This window comes from Rattus rattus, chromosome 4, assembly GCF_011064425.1.
Source record: "Rattus rattus isolate New Zealand chromosome 4, Rrattus_CSIRO_v1, whole genome shotgun sequence".
Lineage (NCBI taxonomy): Eukaryota > Metazoa > Chordata > Mammalia > Rodentia > Muridae > Rattus > Rattus rattus.
The window spans coordinates 87,237,245-87,260,977 of NC_046157.1; the positions used below are offsets into that span (position 1 = coordinate 87,237,245).

Sequence of the window (23,733 nt, forward strand, 5' to 3'; positions counted from 1 at the left end):
TAGAATCATAAGTTGTGGGTAGTAGCAAGATCCGTCAGCAACCATTGCAGCTTTGACCTCTCTGTGGGTCTGTGACTGGAGACACTAACCAAGAGGTTGCTGAAAAGTGTTACAGCTCTGCGTTCACAGCTGCCTCATCCAGCTGTTAATAGTGCATGGAGAAACAAATCTGCAGAGGGCAAGAATGGCATAAGCAGTGACCTTACAGCAATGGTGACCTCCACCTGTGTGACCTCCACCTGTGTGATCCTTTGGAGTGTGGGTCAAATGACCTTTATACAAGAGTTGTCTAAGACCATCAGAACTGTCAGATGTTTATATTTATGAGTGGAATTATCGTTATGAAGTAACAACGAAAATAATTTTATGATTGGGGGTCACTACAGCATGAACTGTGTGAAAGGGTCACAGTATTAGAAAGGTTGAGAACCACTGTCTTAGAGACTGTAGGAGTGGTTTCCATATTGATTTCTTGCTGAAATAACTGCTTTCCTTCATGAGTGAGATCTGAGGGAAGAGCCTCCTCTCTTCAGACAGTCTCACAGTATAGCTCATGTCCTGAGCCTGCACATTGGTTCCCATTTATTAATACTGATTTTGCAGTTATTCTCGGTTATTTTGTGGTTCTAGTACCTTCCATAGAAATAAGGTCCTCAGATGTTCCATATATAAGGCAACATACTACTGCATAGAATCTGAGTACTTAAGTCCTCTCTAATGGCCTGCTTTGGTCAGAGAGCATGCTATGCAAATACACTAAAACACTTCTGATCTGCACTCACTGGAACTCAGAGATCCTGCTTCATGCTGTTGCTTAATTCTTGTCTGTTTCTTTAAATGTTCTTTGGATATACTAATTAATGATGACTCTTTTATTGTGATATAGGTTTGAAACCCAGGGCCTTCTGCATGCACTGCAAGCACTCTGCTGCGGAGCGTCAGTCCTAACCCGGGAGTAGTTCAGACTTGTAATGAGAGTGCTTACTGTTCTACAGGTGTGTCCTCAACCTAAGGCTAGAGTCTAGACTGACTTTAGGTAATTGATAAGTGATAGCTGGCACACAGTTGCTTTCTGGCGAGGTGCTATATGCTGGATGCACACCTTTCAGATTGGCTGTTTCTAAAGTATACTCCTGAGAAAACTGTTTGCCATTTTCTTCCTGAGACAAATAAGCTCAGCTTTCTTTCAAGGGACTATAGATGGCCACCTATATCCTCAGGTTACATATCACTTTCTACCAACTATAGTTTGAAGATGTTTGGGGAAGAGTCGCATTTGTAGCAAACACAAACAGTTTTGTTGTTATTCTCCAAACACTCTGGTATAGCGCCTATTTGCATGACATGCCCCTTGTGTTAATGTCAGACTGCACTTGAGAGGACTCGAAGCGTTACTGTCTAGGGATCTGCATTAGGTTTGTTCTCTGTGCCCATTAAAGGACTAAGACAGGGAAAATCTTGAGTGTAACAAGTATCAGCAGGGGAAATCTTAGGCATTGCGGGTGGATCAGGCACCTTTTATTAGGAGTGAAATAATATGCACCCAGCAACTACACAGAGAAGAAGACCCTCTGAGGGAGGACTTTGAACTCCTGGCTTTTCCTGTGTTTCACCAGTCCATGTCAGGGGGCTCAGGTACAACCTGTCCTCCATAGTTGGGGTTTTACAAGTCTTTGAGGGAACTTCCTCCCCTGAGTTAGGGCCAACTTGATAATGGCAGGGAATTGATAATGGCTCACAACTTTGGGATAAACATGCCCTGACCCCCCACCTTAAACTTAAACTTATCAAACAAGTCTATTGCAGAGGGATCCTACTAAAGACAGAAAAATCATACAAGGCCTTCAGGCCTTTGTTTCAGGCCCAGAGTGTGAGGAAGAAGCAGGAAGTTTGGAAATTTTGTTATCCATTTGTGTCCACCTATCTGGATAGTCTCTCAAAAGCACTCTGGGGACATGTGAGGGTTCTGCGTAAGCACTGCGCCCTTGAGGAGCTTGAACACTCCTCTCCTCTCAGGATTTCTGGGGACTTGAACACTCCTCTCCTCCTCTCAGGACTTCTGGGGACTCAGAGGGGACTCCTGAGATACTGCCGCATCCAGAGCTAAACTTAGGTTTGTTTGTTCCCCGGCTGACTCGCTCTTGGGATTTACTTCACAATCTTATGCTTCTGGTCCTCTGAGCCATGTCTTTCCTCCCACTTCATCTTTCCAGTGTGTTATCTACCGACTCACTCCCCTGAGACAGAGAGAATGAAACTCCTGGGGTGGGTCTGTAGGTGAGCAGGATAGAAAGTTTGGCTAAGGCGCTAGCAGCCTTCAATTTTATCCTCGAACACTGTTTGAAAAATGACAAGGTAGAGTGGGTCTTAAAAAAGAAACCACGGAGAGGGAAGGCACCACCATGTCTAGTTCTGCCTGTATTTTCTGGCCTATGGTTATGTCTCTACTGCCAGCTTGTAGCTTCTAAGAGCATCATCATCTCTTAGCCTGGAGGGTGGGAAAGGAAGGTGACCTGTGACCTGACTCAGAAGCTGGGGAGACATGGATGGGGCCGACCACTTGACTTCCTTATTCCGAGGCCTCACAGGCCTAGATGAAGGAGGTGGTGTAGCAGAGAGTCATTTGGCAAGTGGGGCGTCTGTCCAGCTTTTCCAGGTCTTCCAGAACATTCCACATGCACCAGCTCTGAGCAAATGCCAAAGACAGTCTGTGACTAAGACAGCACTGGGTAAACCCAGAAGCACTGAGCTGCACAGAACTGAGTGCCCAGAGTTGCTGTCTTCATCTTCATTGGCCCTTCTGTCTGCCTGGGTGCAAGGGAGTTTGCCTTTTAGAGAACATGGAAGCTCTTCCTAGGGAAATTCTGCTTTATTTTAGTGTCTCTGCCTTCCACTTTCAGGGAACATGCCCCTGTATACTGGATGTGATGTTGAGTTCAGTGACCACTAACATGTGCTCTGTACCAACTCTGCTTGCTGGGGACAAGGACATTGCAGACAGCCTCACTCCTCTCCTGTTAAAACAATAACTACAAAGCTGCACAAAGATTTATTTAGAGCACTCAGCTCCTAATAGCATTAATAAGAAAGAACATTTAAGTCTACATTCATCTCCTTTGACTACTTTCTATGCTAATTATGTTGTTCTCCTTCTGGGATGTCAGTGTGCACTGGAGACCCTTGGAGCCTTTGCAGGGTGGGAGGGCATTGGAAGAGCAAGTGGCTGACGGAAAGTGCAGGTGCTCAGTCTCTCAGCTAGGGATTCTGGCAAGAAAGGAATTGCAGAAACTTCTAGAGTAGGACACAGTTTCGTTCTGTTTCTTCACTATCTTGAGTCACCTTTCATATGAACCTATGACTTCATAATGCTCCTGTGCTCCATTTTGTGTGTGTGTGTGTGTGTGTGTGTGTGTGTGTGTGTGTGTAGGCGGGGGGGGGGGCTACTGAGGATTGAACTCAAGGACTTTTCCGTGTTATATCTCTCTTATCTCTCTTACATCCTCAGCTCTGTCATGCTGACTTGGAACTCTCGATCCTCTTGCCTTTGCCTCCCCAAGCTGAGGATTACCGTGTACTTCTACCATGTCTACTGCATTCCATATTTTGACCTGGCTGAGTACAAGTAGTGCTTCTCTTCTGCTGCTGACAGCCAGCAGCTTCTCTTACCTTCAGCCTGAGTCTCCAGGTAGAACCTTAATCTAAACAGGGGTGGGTAAGGAATATTGTAAACTAGAGCTAGCCGGTGTCCTTTCTGGCTAAGTATTTCTTCATGGAGGAGAAAGAAATGGAAGCCTTATTCTGAGAGAAGATGGGAAAATACTCAACTGAGATGTTTTCTTTAACAAAAAGATATACATGTATATACCCTTAAACATGGTGTCCCTTTCTCTTTTTTTGCTGTCTTGAGTGCCCCTTTATCCTTTTTGCTGTCAATACAGCAAAAAAGGTAAAATCTGTTTGTTGGAAAACATATAGGGCTGGCATATACCTTGGTGGAATGGTGCTGTTTCCTGCATGGTTTGTGAAGCCGGACTTTGTCCACAGGATTCTGAGGAGTGCTCCTCTGTGCCATCTCTACAAAGCCTGGACAGTGACCTGGGAACCACACTGGGCTTACTTTTTCTTTTAATCTTTTCATATTATAGTTTCACCCAGAAATACCCACCAGTAAAGTTTTTGTCAGAAAAGGACCGGAAGAGGATTTTGGTAAGTTTGCATACCAGATTTACATTTATAATAGTAAGAAATTTGCTTTATGTTGGGATTTCAATGCTATTAAATTCTCCCCCCTCAAGTATCCAATTCTCTGTTTTATATTTTGTTTGCATTGTCTTAATGGAATCACATACTGACAAGAAACCATTTACCATTAATAGCTACTTTCCTTTTCTCCTCCTGGTTTTCAACATCCACTAAAGCTGCTTTCTAGCCCAAGGGCTTGCCCCGTTTGAATCTTTCATTGAATGAAATGATAGTACACTATACCTTTTTGTGCCTAGCTTCTCTCATTGAGAATACTGTTTTCAATATTGTTCCACTACCTTTTTGATTCATGGCCGAACAGATACTCTTTTGCATGGCTGTGCTACATCTTGCTTGTCCATTTCTCAGTTGATGGGCATTAGAACTGTTTCTACTCTGAAGCTATTGTGAATCACGTTGCTGTGAACATACATGATGTTGTGTGGACTTTCAGCTTTTTTCCTGTATACTCAGTGATAAAAGGAATGTATAATGAAAGGCCAAAATTAAACTACATATAATCAAAGGTAATATGATCTTATATTTATAAAGCTCAGAATGAATCCCCTTAAATAGAATTTCTAAAACTAACCAAAAAGTTCAAGGCTGGAGAATACAGATTATAAGGAGATCTTGAAACTTCACACCTGCAGCTTTTAACCCTTTCTGGTTCTTGGACCACACTGGCAAATGTCCTGGGGGCTTTCCTGACTAAGAGTCTCCCTGTTAAATATTAACTCAAGCTCTCCAGGAAAAAAGATGAATCATTATTTTGTTGGATGTTACATAGAGATTTTACTGTTGTGTTTTGTGTTTTTTGTTGTTTTTTTTTAAAGTCACATCTTTATTGGGGCACCAGTCTTATACCTTGCAATTCACCGTCTACAAGTTGGCTTCCTTATCTGGTTAGGGTAATGCCACATTTGTCCAGTTGTGATGGATCCTTTTATTTAGCATAATGTTTCAAATGTTTATTTGTCATGTATTAGAACAATTTTTGGGCTTATTGGCTGGTTTGGATAGTTTTTTGAAAGTTGATTGTTTTCCTTCTTACCATTGGATCATAATTGTGTTTTTTTTTAATATATCTGCAGGATCTTTTCCACTTTTTTTTTTTTTTGCATGTTATTTTTTCATTTTATAAGTGGTCTTTTTACTTTCTTGATGATGGTGTCTGAAGCACAAAAGTTTTATGTTAGTGTATTATATAAATTCTAGCCAGAGAAGAATCAGTCATGCATTTGGATAGACAAGAGAACTCTTTTGCATGGGCTGTGACTCAAGCTAATGCCTTGGAAAAGTTCAGTACCCTCTACAATTTCTTACAACCAGATAACCTGTGACCACCTGAGGGTGGTCTCTGAATCTCTTGCCACCTAATGAATTTTGCTCACAGTTAAGCATGTTTACAGGAGCAGAAATGTCAGGACCAGACATTTTGCTAGCAGATGTTTTAAAGGTATCAATAAATACACACAAAAAATTTGCAAGCAGTTTCTGGCAAGTGTTTCCCTTCCCGAGATACAGGAGTAGGGCCTTTAGCTAGCAGGTAGATTTCAGCACACCAATAAAACCTACTTTTTTGTTTAAAGCACTCTACTTCTACATAACCCTATGTTGCTAGGCAAAGATTTCTACTAAACTATCATAATGTAGAGTAGTAATTTGATTTGTCAGATGCCTGTACAGTTGTATGTGTATGTTCAGATGGTCCAATCCAAAGTCACTAAGACTTGTGCCTTTTTCTAAGAGTTTTATAGATTTGAATCTTAAGTTTAGGTCTGTGTATGAAGTGAGAACATCACTGTTTCAGAGTATGGTTGAGGGGAAGGTTTTTATCATAGATGAGGGAGAGTATAGTCCAGAGCAGGAAGAGAAAGCAGTAAAACATGACCAACAGAGTGTACAGGGCCAGAAGAAGAGAGAGAAGTGGAAGGGTAAAAGAAGAAGAGGAGAGAAGAGGCAGAAAGGCCTAAGAGGGCGGGCACATGGACAACATGGCAGGATTCTATAGGAGTGAAAAGCTTGGGGAAGGGAGGACTGTGAGCTGGAGGACTTGATGGTAGGGTGGGGTTATAAGAGCTGAGAAGAGCCATAGGTGCTGAGTGAGCCTGGAGGCAGCAGACACTTGGACTTGCTATTGGGAAGGGTAGTTAGCCATTTGTCCTGAGTTTCTCTTGGGCCCAACAATTATATTTTGAGGTAATTTCTGAATATAGTGTTAGGTGAGGGACTTTTTTTCTTAAGCTTCACAATCTGTTTGTCCTGATACTTTTGCTGAAAGTGGAAAATCATTTGAATATAAGTATTTATATCTGGACTGTCGTGTCCACTGACTTAACAGTATTGATTTCTGTGACTTGGTAGTAGGTTTTGAATTTGAGTGGCATGTCATACTACCTTGTCTGTTCCAACCACAGTGTGTGTGTGTGTGTGTGTGTGTGTGTGTGTGTGTGTGTGTGTGTGTGTGTGTGTGTGTGTGTGTGTGTTTCCAAGATGATTTTGGCTATTGTGGATGGATCTCTTTGCAATTCCTTAAAAATGTTAGGATCAACTTCTCAAATCTTCCAGAGAAGCCATCTGTGCTAATGGTAGACTACGTTGGACCATTTTGCCATATTATTATGGGCTGTGTTATTCTTGTTGGGATCATGGATGTCTTTCTGTTTCTGGATTTTCTTCAGAGTACCAGTAGCAAAGTCTGTTCTTCTAGTGTGTCTGTTGCCATGTATCAGACTGATCACAGATGAGGTCTGCAGTTGTGTGACTGTATTGCCATAATGTCCATTACACATGTAATTTCCAAGGCACAGAGTAAGTAGTTTCTGATGATCAAAAATATGGAGACTAAGGTCCTGTGTCTGACTGGGTTACCATGTTACTTTGTGCAGATGTAGAGGGCAAGGGAAGACAGAGGCTGAGCCTTTGCTCAGTGGTAGCACTAATGTACCCAGGAGAGCAGATCGCTAATGGCCTCCCAACTCTGTTGCCTTGCAAATGAAGTACATTTCTGATAAGGGGACTTAGGTGGACTCAAAGGGTAGGCGCATTGGTAGATAAGCACTCTGTGGTCTTGTGGATTTTTTTTCTTTGTGTCTTACTGCAACAAATGCACTTAGGATTTTTGGTTCATCTGCCATCTCATAGGCTATCCTCATTTCAGCATCATTTGGTGCTTGAGTCTAGCATATTGGTGCTAAAACCTAAAACCGTTTGTATATTTGTTTTAAGCCTTAGACACAGAAGAGGTTTGTTTGGAAATTTATTTCTGTCGATTTACTGGGCAGCGTAAGTTAAATGCTCACCTTAACAAGGCTATTTGAGCTGCCTGGTAGTACCCAGAAAAAAAAAGAAGTACATGCATGTACACTGAAATGAGCCTAAGTGTAGAACCATGCCGTGCTTGGGTTCACTGTTCCTGGGAAAGCTTTGTAAAAGCTGAATTTCTGCTAGTGTTTCCATTTGAAATAGTTGTCTGATGAAATAAAATTTATAATTAGAAAAGTATAACTATGTAGATATGTTGAAAAAAACCTTTAAGTATTTTCACTAGAGTGGACCTGCTTAAGAAGGAAACAAAAGGAATCTCAAGCATGGCAGCCCACGATACACAAGATGCCTCAAGAGTTGGCCTGCTCAGGCTCTGGACGCTTACAGTGTAGGCAGCTGCATTTCTTCTTCCTTGGATGTCCTCAGTCTTTTGGCTACAGACATACTAGAACAGAGGAGCTCACATCATAAGCATTTGCACAATGATTTGTGGAGTGTCTGTCAGTGAAAACAGTGAGAGTTTTTAAGTTGGTAATCATGGATCACCTGGAAAATGTAACCGGGTAGAACATGAAAATTTGCTGGAGCCAGTGGCACCTCAGGCCTGTAGTCCTAGCTACTCTGAAAGCTGAGGCAGGAAAGTCAAGGCCTCTCTGGACTACAGAGTGAATTTAGACAACTTATTGAGAACCTATCTCAAAAAGTGAAAAGAAGAAACAGCCAACAAAAGATGAATGTGGCTCTAGGGTAGAGCATTTGCGCACCATGAGCAAGGCCCTGGATTTAACCTCAAGGACCCCAGAAAGAAGTGTTAAAATGTGTTACATTTGATTCAGATATTTTCCCAGAAAACCCTTATAATATAGGTACTGCATTCCATATAGGTAGAATATAAGTATATTGCTGTAACAAAATACTTGAAGGTGGCAAGAAGAAGAAGAAGAAGAAGAAGAAGAAGAAGAAGAAGAAGAAGAAGAAGAAGAAGAAGAAGAAGAAGTAGTAGTAGTAGTAGTAGTAGTAGTAGTAGTAGTAGTAGTAGTAGTAGTAGTAGTAGTAGTAGTAGTAGTAGTAGTAGTAGTAGAAGAAGAAGTAGAAGAAGTTGGGAGGCTGACCATCACTTGGTGCTCTTGAGGTTCACCTGGTAGAGGACATCACAGCAGTAGTATATGGGGACCAGAGTGATGTGACAAGGCAGAAAGCTTTCTCTCTTTTATGATATCACCTGAGACATAACTGGGATCCCCTGAGCTCCATTAATCCCTTCTGAAAACAGCATCCAAACCATAACAGTAGGAGGGCCTAGGGAAAAGCAGCCTGTGTGAATTGGTGGGTGTGCGAAGTGGTGGGTGAGCTTGGAACTGCAAGGAGGGGTGAGGAAGTTTGCCCCAGGCTAGTGAGTGATTATCTAAGGTTATCTTGAAATCCCAGCTTCTCTGGTATCTGTTTATCTCTAAAGCAAAGGAGTGAGGAAATGTCCTTAATCTGAGAAAACTCACCTTGGGACTTGCACTCAGCCATTTTCAGAGCATAGAAAAATGGCTAGCTGGTGTTTTCTGACTAGTCTTATTGGTATCTGTCACAGGTTACTTGGCCCTCTTACCTGTGGGCAGAGCCATGTACAAGAGGTTCGTGGGTACCGACAACTTCTAAAACCACATTTCTAGTCGTTTATGTACTTTTATTGTAGAGAGAATTGCATTTTCCTACTGATGACTCTTTCAGGTTGAAAAAGTAGGTAAAGAGAAGGACAGATTCATATCTCATAGAATCTCACCTTCCCCACCTCACCTCACTCAGTCATCTTACTCCCCTCCCCTCCCCTCCCCTTATCTCACCTCACCTCACTCTATCATCCCAGTTCAGCTCCCTTCACTTAACTCAGTTCACCCCACTTAACTCACTTTATAAGTTGCCCAGGCTAGCCTTTAACTTTTGATTCTCCTGTCTCAGTTTACCCAGTACTAGGATTGTAAGGAACATTGATAAACTGAAGTCCAAGTGGAGAAAGAACAGAGCAGAATTGTGGCTGCCATCGCTGTCTACCTCCTAAGCTGGTGCTTTACATTCTCATCTCCTGTTCTCTGACCAGAAGGAAGCCATCTTGTGCTTCTGCTTCACCCCATGGTCACATTCAGTTTGTATGAATTGGGTTGGTTGGTTTGTTTGTTTGTTTGTTTGTTTGTTTGTTTTCAGAATGTTTTTAAACATAATCAGTATGGCACATCTGTGGTGATTTGGATTTAGGGAGCATGTTGCTGCCAGCCCTCTATGCTGGCCCCTTTAGTGCTTCATTGGCTTTGGAGAGCTGCAGCTTTCATGTTTCTGTTCCCACTCAGCTGTTCCACCAGGCAGCGGAGCATCACTTATGACTTTCTTCTGTAAGAACATCTGTGGTTCTCATTTGTCCATAGAAATAATTGCACAGACCTTTTTAAAGTATAACAAATATCATATACTTTTTTGGTAGTTAGCCAAGTCCTCTGTACTTTGCTGATCACTTTAAGAGAGTGACTTTAAACACTAGCCATTTTTATAGCTGTGTACGATTGTCCCTCCATACCTGTAAGGTCCTCTAGGTCCTCATGAGGAACAGAATCTAAGGATGCCTGTACCTCCCTTTCTGCACTTTAAATTATCAGTAGACAGCTGTGTAAATTATCAGTAGACAGTGTAAATTACACTCAGGTCATTCAGGAAGGGGTCAGAGAACACCCGTGTGTATCCGATTCGGATACAGCCATCACAAACCACACTGTATTTTCAGTCTAGACCTGTTGACTCCATGGCTATGGACCCTAAGGATATGGAAGGGCAGATGTTGGGGGATGGTCAGTATTTCTTCTGTGGTATACACCTCTGCCGGTAGAGATGTTTGGAACTGAGTAGCTGCTATCCCTGAACACTGTCATGGCTGAAGATGGCAGTCTTCAGGTAGTCAGGCTACTCTGCAGTATGTCAAGATGCTGCCATAACCTTTCCTGTTTGCTCCTTACCCACTGCCAGATTTTTAGTTGTGTCTGCATCAAAGCTGTGTCTCCATGTCATCTGTCATCACTTCTTTCTGGGGATGTCCCAATACAGATCACTGGAGGTGCGGGCTTTGTGGGCTCCCATCTAACTGACAAACTCATGATGGATGGCCATGAGGTGACCGTGGTGGACAACTTCTTCACAGGCAGGAAGAGAAATGTGGAACACTGGATTGGCCATGAGAACTTCGAGCTGATTAACCATGATGTGGTAGAGCCACTCTACATCGAAGGTGATTGTTATCACATTTTATTTTTTGACTGTTTTTTGAGTTTTTTGAGTGCTATCCTAGTTTATGTAAGAAGACTGGTTGTTGCCAGGTGAATGCCTGTCTGCTGTCATGTGGCTTCCCAAGTCTTAAAATTGGTCTGTGGAAGGTAGCCCCTATGAGGTGCACAACATTGTGGTCTAAATGTGGCCTGTTGAGGTTCTGCTTCCTAGGGTAATGGTTCTGAGAGGCGGGGCCTTTGGGAGATAGTCATTTCATGAGTAGTGCCCTTACAGTCCAAAACACTTCTTCACCCTGAGAACACAATGAGACACAGTGAGAAGAGACCATAAACTAAGAAGTGGGTCCTTCTCGTACCCCACGTCTTCAAGCACCACTGGTCTTCCCAGCCTCCAGTGTTAATAGATTTCCTCTGTTTATAAGCCAGCAGTGTATGACATTTCCTTACAGTGGGCTGAGTGAACTAAGACAGCATCCTTGCTCTCTGATAAGGCTGTTGCCTGATGCTTGTATGCCATTACTTTTAGTATTCTATATGAAGTTGGCTGTTGTAAAATGGACCAAAGATCCATCTAATAACACTTTGTTTTCCAAGGTGATTTTATTGGTGGGCCTTTAAAGGTTACTACTGGTGTGGGTAAGGGGTCAAATGGCCTTTTCACGGGAGTTGCCCAAGACCATCAGATATTTATATTACAATTCACAACAGTAACAAAATTACATTTTTGGAGTAGCAATGAAAATAACTTTATGGTTGGGGTCACCACAACACGATGAGCTGTATTAAAGGGTTGTAACATTAGGAAGGTCGAGAGCCACTGCCTCAGACTGTCAGGAGTATACTTTTAGAGGGAATTGTGGGATCTAGCTTATTCTCTCTCTCTGTCCCAGGATTTATAATAAAAGTATTTTGTCCCACTGTACACTTGTGCCATGACATGGCCTCTTCCCAGAGGCCTCAATTCATTGAAGACACCTGATTTTAGATAATAGCCTGCTGTGGTTTGCCCTGGAGTTATTTGTATTTTGATGCTAATTCCACTGCCCCAAGGATAGCTGCCCTGTCACTGCTCAGGTATCAGATGACTTCACCAGAACCTTCTCCCCATTGAATTTGTAAAATACAAGTGAGGGGCAGGTACAGGAAAGGAGGCCTGTCATTGGAGGAGAAGGAAAGATGGGCAGGAGAAAAGTTTAAAGAGGAGGAGACTGGAATGGAAAGGAAGAGAGAAAGGAGGGAGAGGGGGAGAAGCCATGGCAGGTGACGTTAAGATTCCTCTCCGTGTATTTACAGGTTGTTATGAATGTTCTTAAGGGATGGATTGTACTGAACTTTGTATGTTTAGGTGGGCAATTATATCTTACCAATTGGGTCAAAGGTTATTGTGTTGTGTGTTCTTTCATGTGTAGATTTAATGTAATGGAGTATGGGGCGGCTGGTCTGGGCTGCCAAGGAATTGGAATGTGTGCTTCTAGCAGATATCTTGGGGCACCGCAGTGCTGGACCTAGTGGGGATAAAAGACAACCTTACTTTTTTAATTTTTTATACAACAACAATAGCCTCCAGAATTGTCAGCTAGGATAACCCTTTTCTTTTATAAGTTAATTATCTTTGGTATTTTGAGACACTTATAGAGCTATTATTATAGCTTTTTTTTTTTTTTTCTTTTTTTTTTCGGAGCTGGGGACCTAACCCAGGGCCTTGCACTTCCTAGGCAAGCGCTCTACCACTGAGCTAAATCCCCAACCCTATTATAGCTTTTAAATAATAAAATCTCACTTTTAAATGTATAAGACCTTCAGGGAACCTGGCTACTTTATGAGATTGCATTGGACAATAGTGTAGGTGAATGGTGGGTCAGCAAAAGAACCAATCATAACCTGTAGAAGCTGTGAGTGACCCCTTTCTATGGAAAATGGATCTTTGCATAGGTGATTGAGAATCGCTGTCTGACTCTCAGCTTCAGAGCTGTCCTTATAGTGGAGACCAAGAAGGACACAGACACATGGGGAGTAGGGCCTGTGAGCATCCAGGCAGAGTGCCATTGTGCAGTCCCAAAGCCAAAAAGCAAAGACTTGGCGTTGGAGCCTTTGCACATGGCCAGCCAGAGGTGCTTAAATGATATTAAAACTTTCCTCTGAAGTTCTGTGGTGTGCTAGTGAGAACTGCCTCTCAGAGACCTAGCATCATGCTCTTGCTAATCCAACAGTGGCACAGGAGCTGAGTAGTGTCGTATTCACTTCCCTTAACAGTGCAAAACCCAGTCTACCTGGAGCCTGCCAGTCAGGAGTCCTGCGTGGGTTGTTGGTAGTAAAAGGCTTCTGCAGCCACACCCACCCACACCACCACACCACCACCATCGGAGGTGAATGCATTGCTCCATGTGAGACAGTGTGTTGAGGCTATGTAGAATTCATGTGTGTTTTTCATAAATGCCTTTGTTGGAATTTTATCTCAGTACAACAGTCTTAAATAGGAGTTCTACAAATGACACTCCATCTCCTTCATGTATAAACTGACAAGACTCCATGGTATGGTCAAGGGGAAGGTTTTTATTGTTGATGAGAGAGAGAGAGAGAGAGAGAACAGCCAGAGGCATCTGAAAGAGTTGGGAGCAGTAGACAAACATGGCCTGCAGACATGGAGTGGGATGGGAGAGCCAGTGAGCTAGAGGAGTTTAATGTAGGGAGAAGGTAAAAGGAGCTAGGATGCTAACTTGGACTGAGGGTATCTGCAGGTCAGCTTGTGCTTTGGAATGCTAATGGACACCACAGGTGGCCATTTGTCACTTCTGACTTACGGAATTTGGGGTAGAGTTTCCTTTGGACCTGACAGTCATGGTTTGGTGGCTTGGTATCTCTCACTTCTATATTGAATACTGTCTTTAGAAAAAGGTGTTAGTTAGCAAATGAATTTTGCTAATTCCATGTAAAACCAGTGTCTCATTCAACAGCAGCAGAAAAGGCATTCTTTACAAGCTCACTCAGTGTTGTGAGACTACACTGAAAGTAAACCAGGCAGGAAGATATCATGGGAAGTTAAGTGTCTCAAAGATGAATGACCCACATCTTCATAATGTGGGCATTTAACTGGAGCTGGGGAGGTAGCCTAGTGAGTAAGACTGTTTACTCTGCAATCCTGAGGACCTGGGTGTCCTCAAGTCATATGCCTCTGCCCCCAGTAATTGGGGTGGAGACAGACAGATCCCCAAAACTCACTGTCCAGGCAGCTTAGCCCAGACAACAGTCAGAGACCTCACTCAAGGCAACAAAGTGAAGCATGATATAGAGAGATGTGCAAGAACCTGCTCTGGCCTCTGCGTGTGCACACACACAATTTGCACACTCGTGTTTGTGTATTACATGCAACAGACATACAAGTTGATCATAGTAAGCAAAAATTTAGTTTCTTATATATACTTAGTAAAGAACTCTTAAAGGGGAGACAAATACTTTTCCTTTTTTTTTTTTATTCTTTCCTAGTGATGAAAATAAAGACTATGTGTTAAAGGAAATTTGGAAACCAATCAAAAACTGAGGAAAAAACTACCTTGAATCCTCATTTCAGAAATGAATCTATTGTTAACATCTAACTTCTACAAGCAGGTGTGAAGGGCAGTAAAATTACATAGTTCTCATTTATGCAAAATTAAAAATAAATGTTGTGAACAGTCTCTTACATTTCCAGTCCCAACTGGACTTTGGAAACTTCTGTGTCTGTTAGTAACCAGCTAATATAAGTGGATATTTCACACCTGGTCTTTCTTCAGGAAGCAGCCTCTGCCATAGGTCTGCATCTCATCTTCCAAGGGCTTTCACACATAGAAAGCTACTTAATTTTTAAAGTAGGTACTTAGTGTTCTGTTGTGTTGCCTTACTACATCTCTCTATAAAAAAAAACAAAAACACATTTCTCTCACTTCTATGTTATTACAGAGGCTCATCATGTGAACATAGTACAGCCTTATTCTCTTTGTTGGGCATTAGATTGTTGGCAATTGAAACTGCAGAAACCCGCTTCAGAATACCATCCTTTGTGCCTCTGGAATAATCTAACTAGGATTCTGTTTATGCTCCTGAGGCAAAGAGCCTGTACTTTGGTAGAAGCTCCTCCATTTTGGTTTTCCAGTAGCTGCATAAACAGATTTAGAGAGCAGCACTTCTACAGTGCTCAAAAAACAGTAACATCCATGAAAGAGCACAGGAGAGAAGGGGAGAGTGAAGGGGCAGCCCTGTCTGTTGTGCGAGCTCAGCTCTCTCTGTGCTCATTCAGTTATCTTCCATTACACCAAGCCTCAGCAACCCCTTACCAAACACTTCAGTGCTGGGAGAGACCATGGGGAGACACTAAGAAAGGGGAGGAAGTCAGAGACCTAGGCTATTTCTCATGGGCACTCAGGGTGAAAGGCAGCCTTGGGAAAGTGTTTGCAGAGGGGCCTGGCTCCTTGGTGATGTAAGCATTAGGGCCATGTTTTGCTCATGAGAATACTTCAGTTAATTATATTTATGAATTAATGTCTCAACTTTGATTTCACACTCAAGTGTGAAAATATACTGAAGGAGGTGGTAGATCTCAGATGCCCTGTCTGTTTAATTTGCAGCAGAGGGCTTCATGCAGAACTGTAGACATATGAGAAAGAGAACCCTGAAAAGCCCAGCCTCCGCCCCAGGCTCAGTTCAAGTTCTGTTTGACAGGAATCCCACTCACTGAGCTGAGAGGAATGTGAAAGGTTATACATCTGGAATTCTGTTTTCACTGTAAATGCTGCTGTCAAGGATGGGCTACACTGTGGAACTCCATGTTATAAGCACATTCACAACAGCAACACCCCCACCCACACACCCCCATTCCTGTGCTAGTTGGTTTTGTGTCAGGTTGATAGAAGCTAGAGTGGTTTGAGAAGAAGGAACCTCGCTTGAGAAAATACCCCACCAAATTGGCCTTTGGGCAAGACTGTGGGGCATTTTCTTGATAGGTGATTAATGTTGTAAGGCCCAGCTTATTGTGGGCAGTACTGTCCCTGGGCTGGTGGGCATAGGTACTGTAAGAAAGCAAGCTGAGTAAGTCCTGAAGAGGAACAAGCCACTTAAAGCACTGTTCCTCCATGGCCTCTGTATCAGTTACTCTCTCCAGGTTCCTATCTTGAATTCCTGCCCTGACTTCCTTCAGTGAGGGACTGTGGTGTGGAAATGTAAGATAAAATAAACCCTTTCCTCCTCAAGTTGCTTTTGGTCATAGTGTTTTATACAGTCATAGAAACCCCAGCTAAGACAGTATCCATGGAGGATGGTTCCAGATTCCCAAGGATACAGCAGCTACAGATTCCACACAGAAGCTGTGCACATCCACTTGGCACTTAGTATTATATACACTATGATTACTGTGACTCAGTTGCTATAGTGGAATCATAGCCGGGAAAGGCTTCATGTGTTCAGTGCAGATGCAGTCGTGGGGATAGTTTTAACTTATGGTTGGTCTAATTTGTGGATACAGAACCTGTGGAAATGAGGCTATGTTTCTGCCATGTCTTTGATTTGGAGTGTTGAAAAGAGAAAGCTTTCCTTATGCACATATTCACAGAGAGACTCATAGACTTCAGTGTCATGGTGCAATCCTTAACCAGTGTGTACCAGTCCTGCTCGTAAGCATGGACACTATCCCAAAGGAACTTCAGTGCCACTTGGAACAGTAAGAACTTCAGTAGTCAAGAGGAGCCTGTTATTCTGCAGTTGGCTGTATAAGGATGTGTCTCTCGGGAAAGACAATGCCTGATTTCTCTTGTGACTTCTGAAAATGGCTGTGGGTTCTCTTCAGGTGTTATTTGAGATACACAGTGTCTCTTCTTGCATCTGCAGGACACACAGGAAGCTCCTTTTGTTGCTATTTGTGTCCCCCGTCCCCTGGCAACCTCAGTGCCCAGACTGCTCTACTCTTCCCAGACTAACCTCTTGGGAGGCGGGCCTGATGATCAGAGGTCTCTCAGGAGTTTTTTTCTCTAGGTTCTTTTTCCTAGCTAAGATCACAGCTCATAACCTTGTAAATGCAAAGGGTCAGGGCACTGGCAGCCCACGTCCAGAGATAACACAGAGCAGTGGGTTAAGTGGGTGAATTGACAGACCTCTCTCCACTTCCAGTCTGAGTGTTGTGCTCATTCTTACTGTGCTTTGAACTCACAGCTAACATGTACTCAGGCTTTTATCTGGACGTTGAGCGTTAAACACTTTGTAGCTTCATTTACATTCCAGAGCCAGCTATTAATATCGCTTGTGGCATCTCACATTTGTACTTGTTTACTCCTACTCTGGTTTCCTTCTCTTCATAATTCCTTAGCAGACTAAGTATGTCAATAGAGCCTGTGTAATGCCCTTTTTGGGATAGGATCAGGGGTGCTGCAGACACTGAGAGGCACAGGGAAGTAGGCTGTGTAGAACCTGGATTTTCATGCAGTTTTCAGGTTCTCCTTAAGTGGGCCACTTCATCTAAGTTCTGCTTAATCAGAATTCCTGATATAGGGTATTCTTCATCTTTCCAGGGCTAACCTGTCAGATGGCAGAAAAACAAACCAGATGGACTAGCTTTTGGGGTGTGTGGAAAAGACCTAGTTTATATCTCATATCTCCACTCTCTTAACTTTGCAGTTCCCAGAGCCCTGGGCTGAAGCACTGAGGGAGGACTATGTGCTTTCTGTTGACGGTTTTCAGGACCACCAAGGGATTGTGTTGATCCCTGCAGTGGAGCTTGGGACTCTGCATTTGTAGTCTAAGGTCACTACTGTGTGGAGGTGGGAAAACAAACTACAGTGCCCAAGTAGTTTGTTGATTTGTTAGACAAATCAGATGACAGTTGAAGTCATTGGCTAGCAGCATGAGTAGTCAGCCACAAGAGGGATTATATCTGACTGAGGGCAGCAGGAAATTTCTCATACAAACTGGCGTCAGGGTGAGTCTTGAAGAAAGCTGGGCTGGAGTGATAGGAAAGAGGGCAGCTTCATGACTTCGTTTGATGCAGGGAAATGCTTTGGGCTCATCAGATACGCTCTCCCTCTTAGTTTATAAGATGCACCCACCGTCTTAGTTCCCCAGTCCACCCTTTTAAGACATGGTTTTACACAGCCCAGGCTAACTTTAATTTTCCTCTGTAGCTGAGGTACATAGAGGTAATCCAGGCCTCTGGGAATTACATGCAGGAGGATCAGAAGTTCATGGCTCAGTGGCTAAGAGCACTGACTGCTCTTCCAGAGGTCTTGAGTTCAAATCCCAGCAACCACATGGTGGCTCACAACCGTCTGTAATGGGATCTGATGCCCTCCTCTGGTGTGTCTGAGGACAGCAACAGTGTCTCTCACATACATACATAAGTCTTTTAAAACAAGGTTCAAGGTCCTGAGCTACACTAGACTCTGTCAAAAACAAACAAACAACACACCTCCCACAGACAAACAAACAACACACCTCCCACAGACAAACAAACAAACAACACACCTCCACAGACACACAAACAACACACCTCCCACAGACACACAAACAAACAACACACCTCCCACAGACACACAAACAAACAACACACCTCCCACAGACAAACAAATGAAACGTCAAATTAGTAATGAATCTGAGGTGTTTCTGGCAGTGCTTACCCATGTGTCATTGTGCAGCCTCACTGTAGCCTTGATCTGAACACACAGCATGCACATTGCACTGCAGCGCCAGCCATGCCAGCTAATGTGCAGATGTGAAACTATTTATTGTATGTTATAAACTACGTTTCTTTTACTGCTCAGTTTTCTCCTTATGGCATAATATTTTTCTATCTCCAGTGCAGAATTATCAAATATTATGGATTATAATAGGATGTCTGATTTTAAAAATTGCTATATGGGTAGCTGTGTGTGTACAGTTATATATTTATACAGTTTTATATACTTATATATCTGTGAATATATAATGTGTATTATATATTTAAATACATTTCCACTTAGAGTTAAGCCAGAGTTTCCAAAATTTTCAGAAATACCCTAAGCTCACTGTTTGACTGCACATCTGTGTGAAGCAGTGCTCTCCACAGTGGTTTCTGAAGTCAGAATCCCCATCGGCTCTGAAGCACTGAAGGTGCTCGTGCCCCACACTAACAGTATTCAGTAGATAAGCATGTTCATCGTAGATTTACTTTCATTTTCAATAATCCCATAATTATATATGTACTAAAGAATTATTCTAAAATAAATTTATCTGTGGTTTATTGTTGGTGCTTGCTTTGTTTGAAGTTAAGAATGTGATTGGTTTCCAAATGGAACAAAATATTAGCAGATAGAACTTCAGTGTGACTCAGAAACAAAAACATGTTCTTGGAACTGATATTCTTCTCTTTGTCTCCTTTAGTTGACCAGATCTACCATCTGGCTTCTCCAGCCTCCCCTCCAAACTACATGTACAACCCCATCAAGACCCTGAAGACAAATACAATTGGAACACTAAACATGTTGGGTCAGTATGCTGTCCTTTGTTTCTCTCCTCTTTGTGGAAATATTTTAAGAGATTTCAGAAGTACACAGAAGTCGGACTTCCCACCCATAATGCATATTCCAAGACCCCTGTGAGTCTCTAACGTCAGATTGTACCAAATCTGTGACTGACTGTCTTTCCCATCCTAAGTCAGGACTTGAACCCTGCCTGTGTCCTGAGCTTTTACAACGATAGAGCTAGTATGTCTTTCTCTTTCCTTTATTTCTACTCCAGTATAAAATTCATTCTTAGATAGATCATTTCACCCTCAGTGTTATTGTTTTTCTTTCCTGAGTTGAGAACATCTACTTTTTATCTGAAGGAAGGAAGCATTCCTGGCTTCTTGTTGATATTGAGTCACAGAGAGTCACTGCTCTTAGGCCTTTGGGATATTACTAAGTTCTTAACTTAAACATGATTCTTCTGATGCCATCATAGTCAGTCCTTGATATGGACAGTGACTAACAAGTGGGTAGGATATACCACAAGAATATGTCTGACACAGAGGAAAATGGGTAATTCATACCATGGACAGGATAAAGCAGGAAGGTACAAGTTATGTTTTTCATAACAGGGCACAGATACCAACTGTTTGGATTTTTTTTTTTTTAATTTAAGATGTTTAGATTGATATTGAGTATCTACAGTGGTCATTGAAACTTGCTCAGTTCTATGGTTGGATCGTCTGCTGGTTTGATTATGGCGTTTGCACCCTCCTCCACCTCTCTGTGGGGACTGTTCAATAGTTTCATAGTACGGCTTTTTGACATGGGGAAGGCACCTTTCTTTCCTGAATTATGGTAACCAGTCTTCCATGGCTCTTTTCAATTCCCAGGGAGTGGGACAAGTACTTAATTCAAGAGCCAACTTGTTTTCCTTTTCTTTGTCCCTGAATCTAGGTCACCAGTGTCTAGGATTTTGGGGAGAGAGCAGCAGAGTGCTGGTGGCCCTGGTCTGGGGATGGGTAGTGTGGCCTTGCACCTAGGAAGGTTCACTGATCCACCTGGAAGGAGAAGGGGCCTGCATGGGAGTTTGGAGGATGAGCTCCTCCTCAGACTAATCTGAGGATTCACATTAGAATTAGGAGGTGAAGGGAAAGTATGAAGAAAGGTGGCCACATGCAGAGTCACATGCTGCGTGCCCTAGAAGCAGATTATGTGTCTGGGGATGATGACATGTCCTTACGCTTACTTTAGACTTATTTGTGTTTTGGTGATTGCAAAGTGGAAGAAAAAAGCCACATTTTAATGTTGAATTGGAAAAATAGAAGTTAATAGAAATGTTGAAAACAGGTTGTATGGATAGATCTGGAAACAGCCCTAATCTTAATTTAGGCAAAGCGTGAACCAAGGGTCTACAAGGGCTGGAGGTTGGTTTCAAGTCTCATGGGCTGAATGTTTTGGAGGATTTGTTAGCTAAGATTTGCAGGGGACAGAAGCAGTGTGGTATAATTAGACAAGTAGAAAGGTCTATGGTAGACTTCGTGATTGCAGAGACTGAGAATCCCCCCAATTTGCTTTTCACCCACCGGAGACTAAGGAAAGCCTATATGGTGTAGTGCCTGAGAACTGGAGAATACTGGCATTTCCAGCCTGGTTCTGTGATGAAACACCATGACCAAAAGTAAGTTGGCTAATGCAGGAATTCAAACAGAACAGGAGTCTAGGGATCTAGGAGCTGATGGAGAGACCATGGAGGGGTGCTACTTACTGACTTGCTCCTCGTGGCTTGTTTAACCTGCTTTCTTATCACCAGCCCAGGGGTGGCACCACCCACAGTGGACTGACCCCCGCCCATCAATCAGTAAGACAATCTGACTGGAGTAATGCTTGGGTCAGCATCACGGTGCTATTGTGACCTCTCATCTAGTTGTACCATTTGGGTGCTGTGTGCAGGGGAAAGAACAGGATCTCTCCTTTGTGCATTTGAATTTGCATATACAATTATCTCAACATCAAAAGGGTTTAAAATAAACAAACAAATAAAGCAAAAGGAAAAAAAAAAACCCTCAGGATCTTTCATTGCACTACTCTGTAAGACTCCACAGTGCTACACCATAAGTCTGGGGGCATAGGTGTGTAGGAGGTAGCCTATGAATTCCAGCTGATGTATGGGAGTGGGCAGTCTCTGTGCTTGCCTTCAGAGCAGCCCCTGCTTTCACTCTTTGATTCCTTCCTTTCAGTTTGTTACTGAAAGGTCCTGCCATCTATTATCTTACCACATGCTGGTCAAGCTACCTATAATTGAACTACTCCAGCCCATTTGTCTCATCCTCCCCGCTCCCCCTTGTTTCATTCTTGACATTCATCTTGGAGGCTCCCTGCTACCCTCCCTAGTTGCTCACTCATCCCTGGCTTTCTCCCACTGTTGCCCTTCAGCCTACTTCCCCAGCACTGCCCTCAGGTCATGGATGCATGCCTGTTCAGTCCCACTATAATTCTTGGGCAGCAGTGTGGATTTCTGTTCCATGTCAGGGCCAGATGCCATAGCCATCCTCTCATTGTCCTGGTGTACAGTAGTGGGAGACAGTGGGGGTGTATCAGAGTTAAGTGAGAGTGATGGGCTTCTTCACTATATGTTGGAAATCTGGGAAAAGTTTGGAGGACTTTCCGTGTTTGCTTGACTCCACACTTGGTAATGGTCTAGTTGTTCTATATGTGGGTAGTGAGTGCAGAAAACTGATTTGGGGATTATAGTGGCTATATCCTAGAAGGTGCCTGTATGTAGAACCTGGAAAAGGATACAGGTAGTTATCCAGGCAGGGTATGCAGAAGAAGTGGAAGGTGTGCCTAACATTTGGGAAGTCAAGATGAGAAGCAGTTGGGAGAGGTTATCTTACTAGGTAACCTGCCAGTGTGGTTACTTAAAAAAAAAATATGGGAAAGACACAAAAGGTGATTCAGAGAAAACTATTCCAAACATAACAGGATTGGTGAGCATATGAACTCATAGAGACTGTAGCGGCACACACAGGGCCTGCACAGGTTCAAGCAGGCAGGGTCCCAGCACTGAGCTCCTATCACAACCAGGAAACTGACTGATGTCTGCTAGCAGAGGAGAACTTCCTTTCCTCCACTTGGTTCTCACCAGCTATACTAACCAAAGTCCTGCAGGGAAGGGCAACGCAAAGTGAGTTCAGTAAACTTTTGTAGATTTTTCAATATTGTGTTTAGGCATTTTATGTTCTATGTGTCTTTTGCTTGTATATTATTTCCAATTTTCTGTTCATATTGGTTTTGTTTTTGTGTGAATATCTGTGTTTTTTTCTTTTTTAGATTCTGGTTTGTTTGCTCACTTTATTTTTTAAAGACGCAGAGAAACTGTTGGATGGATAGGAAGGGTAGGGAGGAGCTGGGGGGAGTTGGAAGAGGGGAACTGCAATCAGAATATATTGCATGAATAAAAATTGTTTTTCAATTAAATCGTATGAGGTAGCATTTTTGGAGTATAGTCTGTGCAGAACTCTTGAAATCACACTGTGTTCAACAGAGTCTGGATCTGGCCCTGTTTGCAGTTACCATGTTTCACTTGAACATTGCTCGTTTGAAGGATCCATTTGCAGTTTTCTTGTTGGTGGTTTTTCTTCATGTTCCATGGAAGGTGCACTAGGAGTAGATAATTTGGTAGATACTAAGGCACCTTCAGGACTAAAACATTGCTTACATTGGCCACACACACATGTGTGCCTGCCTGTGTAAACTGGCTGTTTCTCTTATGATTTACACTTTCTACAGGATTGGCAAAGCGTGTGGGTGCCCGTCTGCTCCTAGCCTCCACATCTGAGGTTTATGGAGGTGAGTGGTGGGGCCCCTGAAAAAGCCTCCTGACCCATGGGACTGTACCCTGTCGTAGGCAAGAGGGAACCAGCTTTCAGGATTCCACTTAAAGAGCCCAGTCTGTTAACACAGCCTCTTTTTACTGCTACTTGGAGGCCTGGGTCAGGTCAGCTGTCTAGTAAGGTTTTTATGATTCTACAGAGGTGGCCATTTTCCTATTTGCTCTGAAAGCATCTCAGAGATTACCAAAATGAAGTTGCTTTTGTCTCTTTTGTTGGTGCAATTCTTCAGCGAGAGCAGTGAATACGGTGACCTGGACTAGTGACATGGGCTCATTTCCTCGCGTGTTACAGAAAGATTGCTAAAAGAAGCAGTAAAGATAGTGCCAGTCAACTCCAGGTCACATTTTTACCGACCCACCACCATCATGGTCCCTCCTGAGCTAGTCAGTACCCAGGAACTTGGAATGGAGTTTTAATTCGTGTTTGGTTCATATACACAGTCCAAAAACCAGCTGGCTGCAGGGTGTGCCTCTTCACAGGTACAGCAAGGAACCAGACCCTGGCATGATGTACTTTTTCTCTTTTTGCATTATTCTCCTGGACAAGGGAAATGAGGGTGTTAAGATGTGAAATTGGAAGAGACCATTTTTTGAAGTAAGTTTGCCAAGTAGGAAAACAACATAG

At 42.9% G+C, this 23,733-nt stretch overlaps 1 protein-coding gene across 7 annotated transcripts in view; it reads left to right on the forward strand.

The window, feature by feature from the left end:
- Nucleotides 1-23,733, forward strand: part of Uxs1 (UDP-glucuronate decarboxylase 1) — a 73,083-nt gene that overhangs the window by 26,895 nt on the left and 22,455 nt on the right. For 6 of the 7 annotated variants that reach the window (XM_032900708.1, XM_032900709.1, XM_032900713.1 and 3 more), the window contains 4 exons: nucleotides 4,146-4,206; nucleotides 10,594-10,774; nucleotides 19,149-19,253; nucleotides 23,006-23,065. In XM_032900708.1, coding sequence (XP_032756599.1) covers nucleotides 4,146-4,206; nucleotides 10,594-10,774; nucleotides 19,149-19,253; nucleotides 23,006-23,065 — 407 coding nt within the window. Of the gene's footprint in view, nucleotides 1-4,145; nucleotides 4,207-10,593; nucleotides 10,775-19,148; nucleotides 19,254-23,005; nucleotides 23,066-23,733 lie in introns of those variants that run through there. The other variant, XM_032900714.1, reaches the window with a different exon arrangement.